Genomic DNA, 11,695 nt, shown 5'->3' with positions numbered 1-11,695 from the left:
ATCAGCCTGTGGACTGAGAGGTCCCAGGTTCCATTCTGGTCAAGGGCATGCACCTTGGTTGTGGGCACATCCCCAGTAGGGGGTGTGCAGGAGGCAGCTGATGGATGTTTCTCTCTCATCGATGTTTCTAACTGTCTACCCCTCTCCCTCTCTATAAAAGAACAATAAAATATATTAAAAACAAAAAGAATTCGTTGAATGAAATGCAGAATAAGGTCCTAGGGTAAAATCATAAGGGCGTGACCTTGAATTTCTCTGGCCCCGCCTAGATCTCTACCTTGTCAACACTAGGGGGCAGGCCGAGATTAGAAGAGGAACGGATTTTTTCCCCTTCAGGGCAGTGGTTCTCAACCTTCGCTTACTTTAGCATCACCTGGGGCTCCTTCAGACACATCCTTAAGACTAGGCCACACTCCTGACTTAACTACATCAAGTCTCCACAGGATGGGGCCCAGGCATCAGTAATTTGGAAAAATGCCTAGAAGATGACAACGTACAGCTAAGAACAAGATGGACGGGGAGGCGAGGCGTGGCCATCAAAGTCGCGCGGCTTTCAGCAAAGAGGGACAATGGGGACAAGCTCTAAGGACCCGGCAGCACTTCGCCGCCACCTCACACCCCTGGCCACGCTCCGCGGTGCATTTAATCCACCATGGCCGGCCCGAGGCTGCTAGAGTGGGCAGCTCCACGGAGACGGACTCCAGTTTCCCGCCAATGAGCTGAGCTGCAGGCCTAGCGTGGCCCCGCCCCTTGGCAGCGAGGCCCCGCCCCCAGGCCGCGTGGGTGGAGGGGTCCGCCCCCGGGGGGCCGGGCGGCCGGGGTGCGGTCGGCCTGGGCGGCGAGTTCTGGTCGCCGTGGCGCTGGCTGTCGCACTTGCTCTCGCTCTTTTCCTCGCTTGTGCTTCCCTCCGCCGGGCCCGGGTCTCTGGTCACGTGCACAGCGGCGGAGCGCGATGAGGCCTGTGGCGCTGCGGTAGGTGGCCGGGGGGCCTGCCGTGGCTTGTTGGGGGGCGCCCACGCCTGCCCGCGGCGCTGCTAGCGGGCCCGGGCGGAAGGGCGGGGTTGGCGGCGGGCGGCACGAATGCGTGGGCATTTGGGCAGAACGTGAGGCTGGAAGGAAAAGGGCGCCCGCCTGCCGGGACCGCGCCGGGACCGGGTGCGCCGGTCTGGGGTGGGGTACGGCGCGCCCCACGTTAGCGTCTTGTGGCTTTGAGTGTGATATTAATAGCGAAGCGGCACTTTAAGGGAGGAAGTTGGGTGTTCCCTGAAATTCCTTTACGTTGGCTCATCCTGGGTGTGGTTTGGGGGTAGCCCCTTATCGGAAAGCTGGTATTTGGAGTCCCGTATTACCTTTTCAGCCCTTTGCCCTCCTTTGGAGAACATTTTTAGGGTTAAGTGCTTGGCCTACTTGGACTCAGACTTAAGTGTGTTGTAATGTAGGGTACTTACTGGGCTCTCAGGACTGTATGACGAGGACCCCTGGTGCTGATTGCAACTTTACCTTTAATGAGCAGCAAGGCAAGCGGGCGGGGGGCTTTGATTGGGTCACTTGGACGAAGAGAGGATGCTATTTTGTAAATGTCATCATCCCAGCTTACCCAGATGAGGCCTAAGGCTTTAGATTTCAGGGTGTCTGGCTCTCGCCCAAACCCCTTCACTGGAGCACTCCAGCTGTTCAAGTTCTTTCTGCCTGTTTGGGCCCCAGGGGGCCCTTCACCGTTCTAGCTTCTGGAATCATCCAGCTACAGGTGCCCCGCCCGGCCCCTCCGGTGTGGCCCACAGTACTTCTGACAGTGATCCCCCTCAATTCTCTTGGGGGGTCCTGGTTCTCTCTTAGGGGGTCTCTGTGGACTTTGCTATCACTTGAGAAAAGTTCTCTCTGTGTGTGTCTCTTGTTTATAGCATTTAAAAAGCACCCTTTTTTATACTATTTGAAGACATGTTTAAAGTCAGGTTAAAAAAAGGACCACAGAGGGGAAAAGGGGAACATATGTAATACTTTCAACAATAAAGATTAAAAAAAAAAGGAAGGACCACAGTTGGACATCATGTGAAAGGCCCTCTACAAACTCCACAGTCTTGCCCATGAAACCTTTCTTGATTTCCTCTCCCCCATTTTGGAAGTCCCCTTTCTTGATTTCCTCTCCCCCAATTTGGAAGTCCCCTTTCTTTGCAATGAACACACATAAATTTGCATTCCTTCCTCATGAGTCCTATTGAACCCTAAGACGGTACTCCTTAGTGCCTAAGAGAAAGAGTTCATCAATGAATATGGACTGTCCAAGATGATTAGGTTATTGGACTGGTGGGCAATCTTTGTAGCTTCTTTTCCTCCCACTCACAAAAGAGCCACCTGAATTTGTTTACTTCTAAATTGAAGCATTCCTTCAGAGTGGAGGGCGAGAATGGCGTTGCCTGTTACTGTACTGAAAAAATTCTTCCCAGACACCCACCCTAAGCTTGGGATCCAGAACAGAGCCAAGACACTTATGTGACTCCTTAAGCAAGCCGTGGAGAGCTTGGGCTCCTTGGTCTTCTTTCGTTGGAAAGATTCAATCAGGGAGCGCTAGGGCCTGAGTTTCCCCAAAGCCTTTTGACAGTTTCTTTTAAAGGCCTAGGGCAGGGGTTCTCAACCTGTGGGTCATGACCTCTTTGGGGGTCGGACGACCCTTTCACAGCGGTTGCCTAAGACCATCGGAAAACACATATGTAATTACATATTGTTTTTGTGATTAATCACTATGCTTTAATTACGTTCAATTTGTAACAATGAAAATACATCCTGCATATCAGATATTCACATTACGATTCATAACTAGCAAAATTACAGTTATGAAGTAGCAATGAAAATAATTTTATGGTTAGGGGTCACCACAACATGAGGAACTGTATTAAAGGGTCGCGGCATTAGGAAGGTTGAGAACCACTGGCCTAGGGGTTTTGCTCTAAAACGTCTGAAGTCTTCTCAGGGAATAAGCCAGTTACCCTGGGGTGCCTGGGTGTTGGGTAATGATGAAATCATTCTCCCTCCCTTTTCCTCACTGCTGCATATATAAAGGGAAGTAGCCGAGATTGTGACAAGAGCAACTGCATATGTACGTATGGAAGAGGGATCAGAAGAACTGCTCTCTCTCTAGTTGACTGGCACTGGGAAAAATCATCTAATTCTTTGAACCTCATGTTTTTCAGGAGGTTGATCTGAATTAGAATTTTTAAATATAAGAGCCTTTTGGGGCTGTCAAAAGGGGGTGGTCTGTGAACCTTCTGAAATAGTATATACCATTTTTATATATCCATTTTCATCAGATTATCAGTAGATAGAATACTAAATTGGAAGTTATCATAAGCTGAATGTTCAAGAGCAATAGAAATTTTTTATACCATTTTTTGATTAGTCAACAATTTTTTAAAGTATTCAAGTTATGCCTTTGTTCTGTTACAGGGGTATATCTCCAAAATTTTTAAGGCAATATACAAAGAACAGGGTTGCAGGACCACAGTTTTCCAAATAATTTGTCTCAAGTGTTTCTCTACATCCATCAACTCCATTTGGTTCACAATTCAGACATGGCCCATCATAGTGCCTAGCTTATGCTTTCTAAATTTCTGGTCCTTTTTTACTTTTAGGGGAGACTTTGGAGAAGCATGACGTTCTGCAATAGTAATAGCTGATGTGGGTGTTTTTATTGTTTTGTTTTTGAGGACTTTGCTAGTGTATCATGCACGCTTCTAAGGGTTTAACATGATAACTTCTTTTTTTAATATATATTTTTATTTATTTCAGAGAGAGAGATAGAAACATCAATGATGAGAGAGAATCATTGATTGGCTGCCTCCTGCATGCCCCACAATGGGATCAAGCCTGCAACCGGGGCATGTGCCTTGACCGGTATCGAACCTGGAACCCTTCAGTCCACGGGCTGACACTCTATCCATTGAGCCAAACCAGCTAGGGCAACATGATAACTTCTTTATCCTTATGACAATCCTATGGGATAAGTACTGTTATTTTCCCAATTTTACAGACGAGGAAACTGAAGTTCAGAGAGGTCAGATAACTTGCCCAAGGTCACTCTGCTAACAAACAGCATGTTCAGGCTCTTAACCTCTGTACTGTACTGCCTATCAGTCAGGCAGCATGGGATGGTTTTCATCACTTTTCAGAAAATGCTGTCTCTTAGTCTAACAAAACAAAAATGCTTATGTATATGTATATTTACCCAGTTTATGAGATGGTTATATACCTCCCATTACTTTGTGATGCATACATATTCAATATATTTAGCTACTCAGAGTCAGGTCTTATTTCTTATTTTGGGAGCATCTACTGCATCTATTATAACTGCTAGTTAAGATTTTGAGGGCATGATATTTTGCTCTTTCAGCTAATAGTAGCAATGAGAAATATTGTAACTGAAATCAAGGTTCGGCTGCCTATCGCCACGAAAGCCATACTCATGAGACAGATGCTGGTGAAAAAAGAAAGAGGTTTATTCAGGTGTTGGCCACTTTTGTCCAAAGCCCATCTTCACACCTCCGTGCAGGAAGAGGTTTTTATAAGGAGGGAGAGGGAAAGCAGAACAAAAAGATCAAGGGGAGGAGGTTGAAAAGTTCTCTACATGCAGGCCAATACAGTTCATTCTGTTCAAGTGATGGTCTGGTGTGTGTCATCCCGGTTTTCGTCATCCTGGTTTTATATCATCCTGGTCTTATATCATCCTGGTTTTACTGTTGAAGGTCAGCAATTCTAGAGCCGTGATGACTGAATGTCAGAGTATCTTCTGAAGTTAGTTCCTAGGATTCTTATACAAACACTAGAGGCCTGGTGCACGAAATTCGTGCATGGGAGGGGGTCCCCTCAGCCCAGCCTACACCCTCTCCAATCTGGGACCCCTTGGGGGATGTCTGACAGCCAGTTTAGGCCTAATCCCGGGATTGGGCCTAAACTGGCAGTCGGACATCCCTCTCACAATCCTGGACCGCTGGCTCCTAATCGCTCACCTGCCTGCCTGCCTGGTCGCCCCTAACTCCCCCCCCCCCGCCAGTCTGGTTGCCTCTTACTGCCCCCCCCTGCTGGCCTGGTCGCTCCCAACTGCCCCCCTCTGCCGGCCTGGTCACCCCTGTCTCCCCTGCTGGCCTGGTTGCCCCCAACTGCTGCCAGCCTGGTCGCCCCTCATGGCCCCCCTGCCGGCCTGGTCGCCCCCATGCAGCCTGCTGTTCAGTCGTTTGGTCGTCCCTCACTAACCCCCCTGCTGTCCTGGTCTTAGGCAGCCATCTTGTGAGGGTGTGATGGTTAATTTGCATATTACCTCTTTATTATATAGGATGCTGTTTGCCTATAAGCTACATATTAGTCTGAGTCAGCATTTACAGAAAAAATGTCAGAACAATGGTGGGGTGAGTTACAGTTGCCCACTGTTACAATATTAGCTTTCTCCAGTGAGCTTTTTAAAATCCAATACATTCAGTTGCAGAACGCTAGTGTCTGAGAAGGCAGAATGAAGAACTGTTTTCTTCAATAAAGGATTTGAACCTACAGAAAATATGTAAAGTGAAACAGTGAGAACAAAAGAAAATGCAGCTCATGTTCTGAGAAAATGCAAACTAGAAGGTCAAGACTTAGAAGACTGAAATATTAATATACATATAAAAGTACAGAAGTGGAAGGTTTATTGTGAAAAAAAAATAAAGCCAAAATATATAAGGTAGAGAGACTTATTACTTATTTGATTAAAGAATAAACACAAGTCCTGGCTGCCATAGCTCAGTGGTTGTGTCAACCTATGAACCAGGAGGTCACAGGTTTGATTCCTAGTCAGGGCACATGCCCAGGTTTCTGACTCAATACCCACCGTGGGGCATACAGGAGGCAGCCGATCAATGATTCTCTCTCATCATTGATGTTTCTATCTCTCCTATCTCTCCCTTACTCTCTGAAATAAAAAAAATATATTTTAAAAAAAGAATAAACACAAAACCCAAACCCCAAATACTCCAGCAAGTGTTCTGATCTTAGTGGGCCAGCAGGGGTTGTATCACAGCTAGTGTGATGACTGGATGGCTAAGGAGTTACATGTAGGTCTTACCAAATATTTTTACTGAGAGAATTTTCCTGAATGCTGTATATAATTCTAGAGAGAAATCTGTAGTGAAGTTGGGCACTAAAGAAAATTAAAAATATACTTTATGTTGGGGCGGTGGGTGTCATCACTTGTTCTGGTACTAGGTAGTAAGAATTTACTAGTAACTTGAGCTAGAGTGAGTAACAGTATTTAGGGATCATGACCTCTTCAATACCTTGTCTTCTTTACCTGTGCTCTCAACAGATCAGTTTGTCAATCCCTGATACTATATATGTGTTATTCGTGATATGACAGTGTATGGCTAGGAGTCAACACTTAAAGCAATAGTGAATAATAAAAATCAACTTAAATAACTTATTTTGGGAGAATAGGGTAGGCACATTTGGATAATTAGCTTTTATTTTATTTCATTGGGGATTAGGAAATTTCTGCCTAAGTGCAATAAATACTGTCTTTGAATCTGGAAAGGGTTAATTCTGTTTTCAAAGTTGATAAACTTATAATTGGGTTTAGCTTATCTGTTGAGGAAATATGGTGTGATAATGAAAAAATATATGTTCATAATTTATTCATTTACCAAATCAATTCTGGGCTTCTGAAGCTAATAAAACAGAAAGAGCAAGAATAAATCCATTAAACCTGGTTGATATCTTTTATGTGTTTTGTAGCTAGATACCTAATTGGTCTCTGTGCTCAAAAAATATTTACTCTGAGCCCTGGCCAGTGTGGCTCAGTTGGTTGAGTGTCGTCCTGTGCACAGAAAGATTGCCAGTTCAATTCCTGGTTAGGGCACGTGCCTGGGTTGTGGGCTCGATCCCCAGTAGGGGGTGTGGAAGAGGCAGCTGATCCATGTTTTGCTCTCTCTCCCTCTCCCTTCCTCTCTCTGTAAAAATCAATAAAAATGTTTTTTAAATCCTCACCCAAGGATATTTTTCCATTGAGTTTTTAGGGAGAGTGAAAGAGAGAGGGAAAGACAGAGAGAGAAACATTGATGTGAGAGAAATACATCGATTGGTTGATGGTGGGGAGGAGCCTGCAACCAATGTATGTGCCCTTGACCAGAATTGAACCCAGGACCCTTTGGTCTGCAGGCCGATGCTCTATCCACTGAGCCAAACCGGCTAGGGCCAGTAAAAATATTTTAAAAAAAAGAAACAAGAAAAAATATTTACTCTGAGATTGATGGGTGCCAGAGGAGAGGGGGTTTGGGGGACTGGGTGGTGAGTGTGAAGGGACTGAGAAGTACAAATTTGTAGTTACAAAATAGTCACAGGATGTAAAGTATAGCAAAGCAAATATAGTCAATATTATTGTAATAACTATGTATGGTGGGTACTGAAAATACCAGGGGGAATATTTTGTAAAATATATGATTGTCTAACCACTATGCTGTACACCTGAAACGAATACAAAATAATATTGAATGTAAGCTGTAATTGAATAAAAAAAAAAGAAATGTTTACTCTGGTTGGAGAGATGATTTATAGAGTAGCCTCATATGCAAATGTGCATACACTGGAGAAATAAGTATAGACCCCTAGAAGACAATATACAGTACAGTCACGCATTGCTTAATGACAGGGATAGTTCTGAGAAATGCTTTGTTAGGTGATTATGTCGTTGTGTGAACATTATAGAATGAACTTACACAACACAAACCTAGATGGTATAGCTTACTACACTCTTAGGCTATATGGTATATCATGTCGCATATGAGGTCTGTTGTTACCAAAATGTTGTTATTTGGTGCATGATTAGGCTAAGGATGTGGGACAGTCAAGTGCTCTGGGAGGAGGCGCAGGTCTTTGGGGTTGCCAGGGGAGAAGCCATGGAACCTACTTTAAGTGTGTTTATTCTTGTTTTGTAGGCTTTGTACCTTGAACAGGGGGCTGCTTACTCCTGGCAGAGGACTGACTCAAGGGTTCCAGAATCCTGAAAAGCAGAGAGTCTTCCACATTCATGAAGGCAAGGGTGTTTACTTTTTAGACTCAAGTGGTTAAAAACCCTATTTTATTTGGGAGGCATATAGATAGGTAATTCAGGGCAGATGAGGCATACTACACGTAGATCTTTCATAAACTTTTTATTTAAAAAATGACCAGGATAGCTGTGGGTAGAGATCACATTCAGAACCTTGGGGACTGAGTTCTTTTAGTAGTTAAATGATTTCCACTTCTCATGTGTAGGTACTGAAGAGGAAGACACAGAAAAAAGAAATCTGATGCATAAATAAGAGATGGGTACTTTAGTTGTACCAACTAAATGCTCTTAGTACACCATTTTGTTAGAGGGACCCTGTTTAATCCATGTTTAATTGAAATTAATTTCAATTATTAATCTGATATGCAAGTTATGGATGTCTTTATCAATTTAGGAGTACTCATTATAATTAAAATTGTGGATTTTTTAAAGTTTTTTAAAAAATATATTTTTATTGATTTCAGAGAGGAAAGGAGAGGGAGAGAGAGATAGAAACATCAATGATGAGAGAGAATCATTGATCAGCTGTCTCCTGCACGCCCCCTACTGGGGATCAAGCCCGCAACCCAGGCATGTGCCCTTGACCGGAATTGAACCTGGGACCCTTCAGTCCGCAGGCCCACGCTCTATCCACTGAGCCAAACCGGCTAGGGAAAAATTGTGGGTTCTTTAAAAGGTCTACATAAACATATATGTATAAATATAATTTAAAATTCTACTTTCCTTCTTGGCCCTCAGCACTGGCCTTTCCTTTTTTTTAAAATACATTTTATTGATTTTTTTTACAGAGTGGAAGGGAGAGGGATAGAGAGTTAGAAACATCAATGAGAGAGAAACATTGATCAGCTGCCTCCTGCACATCCCCTACTGGGGATGTGCCCACAACCAAGGTACATGCCCTTGACTGGAATCGAACCTGGGACCTTTCAGTCCACAGGCCGATGCTCTATCCACTGAGCTAAACCGGTTAGGGCACTGGCCTTTCTTCTTACACTCACTAAACTAGTAATAATTGTTTTATGTTAGCGAGCATCAGTAGTCTGTATGCTGTTCCAGGTACTTTCTGTTCATTTATTTAAGGAACTCAGGAGAAAAAAAATCAGAAATAATACTAATTTACTAATTAATTTTTGTAGTTTTCTATGATTTATTTTATAGAGTTTGCACCAAATTTATGGGATATATATAATTGACAAAAAAGTCAACCATTTTCCCATCTTAATCTGGTTTTGCTCAGTTAGTTATTGAAGGACAAGGACCATTAATTTCCTGTAACTGGAATATATATTGTTAAATGCTAGAAAAAAACATGAACTCAACACATTATTTGAAATCCTAAAGATTTATTTTTTAGTTTTGAATCACTACTGCTTATCTAATTTATTTTCCCTTTATCCATATAGCATCTTCACCTATACACGTGAATAATGGTGTGTGTGGTAATTAGTATCAACCAAGTGATTATTTTTTTATACTAATTCTTTCTTCTACTTTTGAGCAGTGGGCATTAACTAAAATTAAATTGCATTCTTTGCCTTCCCTTGATTTACATTTTTGCTTCATTTTTCTGGCTTAAGCTTTTCTAACAATTAGCATAGTATACGTAAGTATATGAGAAATCAATTAGAATGATACTCAGATTTGGATATTATTGTTAGTCCCTGAACTAATTTGATCTGCCTATAAGATAGATGGGGATTCTGTTCATAGTGTCTCCATCAAGAAGGGACTCCTATTAACACTGATATAGCCCCATCAATGAATAATTGGAATTATCCTTTTTTGTTTGCTTATGTAAACCCTAGTGATTGGCACAAGGGTATTCTTTTCTGCGCTAAGGAGACAATAGTTGTTTCACGTTTTCAGGAAGCAGAGACCTGAACCCTTCTCTGAGCTATTTTTGTGGCATTAAATGAAAATTCATGGATCTTTAAAGCTTTCGAGTGCATGAATCGCTTTTCATAGTTCTTGCGCTTGTTGCCATCGTTCTCATATTTCTTTGTTTCAAGGGATGACCTCTTTATTTTTGTTTCAGTTCGAGATAAGCTGCGGGAAATAGTAGGAGTATCTACCAACTGGAGGTACGCACTCTTGTATATTCATTCTTTCATCCCTGAAGTGGTATGCGAGGCTGTAATTAGGGTCAGTTGATGGTCTCATTGTAGGGTGGGTGAGGGAGGAGCTGTGTACGGAAATAGATTGAAAGGTGCTTTTTTTACTTGAGGGAGAAGATCAACATTCCAACATGTTCATCAGTTGATGCATTGTTGCCATAAAATAATGTGATTTACATGTACTCCACATTTTTCTTTCTTTTTTAAAAAAATATATTTTATTGATTTTTTTACAGAGTGGAAGGGAGAGGGATAGAGTTAGAAACATCAATGAGACAGAAACATCGATCAGCTGCCTCCTGCACGCCCCCTACTGGGGATGTGCCCGCAACCAAGGTACATGCCCTTGACCGGAATTGAACCTGGGACCCTTGAGTCCGCAGGCTGACACTCTATCCACTGAGCCAAACCGGTTAGGGCAACCAGGTTCTTATACAGTCTTTGTCTTTCAGTATTTTCCTGATGTAAAATAGGATAATGTTCCTCTAAGGCTTATGGCATATGTTCCTATCCCTTTTTATGGATGATGAAACACAAACTTCAAGAGATTCAACCATTATCAGGGTTTGGGACTTAAACCCAAGTTTCCTGGTTTTTCTATTTCATGCAGTCTGACTACTTTATTGCATCTTGTTAGTTCACAATTAACCAGGTTCTTTTTAAAAAAAATATATTTTATTGATTTTTTTACAGAGAGGAAGGGAGAGGGATAGAGAGTTAGAAACATCGATGAAAGAAAAACATCGATCACCTGCCTCTTGCACACTCCCTACTGGGGATGTGCCCGCAACCAAGGTACATGCCCTTGACCGGAATCGAACCTGGGACCCTTGAGTCCGCAGGCTGACGCTCTATCCACTGAGCCAAACCGGTTAGGGCAACCAGGTTCTTATACAGTCTTTGTCTTTCAGTATTTTCCTGATGTAAAATAGGATAATGTTCCTCTTGGTGCACAGAATTTTGAGGCTAAAATGAGATAAAATGTTCAAGTGATCACTAGGCATGCAATTGTTGGTACCCTGGCTGGGTAGCTCAGTTAGTTAGAGCATCATCCTGATATGCCGAGGTTGCGGGTTTGATCTCCAGCCAGGGCACATACAAGAATCAAATAGTGAATGCATAAATAAGTGGAACAACAAATCAATGTCTCTCTCTCTCTCTCTCTCTCTCTCTCTCTCTCTCTCTCTCTCCTCCTCCTCCTTCCCTCCCTCCCTCCCCCCTTTTCCTCTCCCAAGTCAATAAAAATCATAACCCATTGTTGGTATAAAAGTCATCTAATGACTTCTTTATAGGAAAATTTCGCCTTTCTAAAAACTAGGAAAAAGAATACCTATGTCCCGACCATCTGGATTGGATGCTTATTAACATTTTCCCAGATTTGCCAATATACACAAATTGGCTGAACTGTTTCTAAGTTAATTATAGCTATTACAACACTTCAGCACACATCTCCAATACATAAATATATTCTCCTATGTAACAAAATCAGTAGTCATGTATCTTCCACAAGGAAGACAGT

The 11,695-nt window shown here is 42.8% G+C and overlaps 1 protein-coding gene across 3 annotated transcripts in view; it reads left to right on the top strand.

Annotated features, from left to right (window-relative positions):
* Positions 1-814: 814 nt before the first annotated feature.
* The window catches only part of ACOT9 (acyl-CoA thioesterase 9), a 33,126-nt gene continuing 22,245 nt past the window's right edge, over positions 815-11,695 (top strand). Inside the window, exons 1-4 of one of the 3 annotated variants that reach the window (XM_006085622.3) lie at positions 815-972; positions 7,950-8,047; positions 9,466-9,492; positions 10,098-10,143. In XM_006085622.3, the coding sequence (XP_006085684.1) occupies positions 953-972; positions 7,950-8,047; positions 9,466-9,492; positions 10,098-10,143 (191 nt within the window). In that variant the 5' untranslated portion in view covers positions 815-952. Of the gene's footprint in view, positions 973-7,949; positions 8,048-9,465; positions 9,520-10,097; positions 10,144-11,695 lie in introns of those variants that run through there. The other 2 variants (XM_006085623.3, XM_023751321.1) reach the window with 2 other exon arrangements.

This window comes from Myotis lucifugus, unplaced genomic scaffold (genome assembly GCF_000147115.1).
Source record: "Myotis lucifugus unplaced genomic scaffold, Myoluc2.0 scaffold_20, whole genome shotgun sequence".
Taxonomy (NCBI): Eukaryota; Metazoa; Chordata; class Mammalia; order Chiroptera; family Vespertilionidae; genus Myotis; species Myotis lucifugus.
Note: the sequence above shows the minus strand (reverse complement) of the source record. Positions and strands in the feature narration are given on the sequence as shown.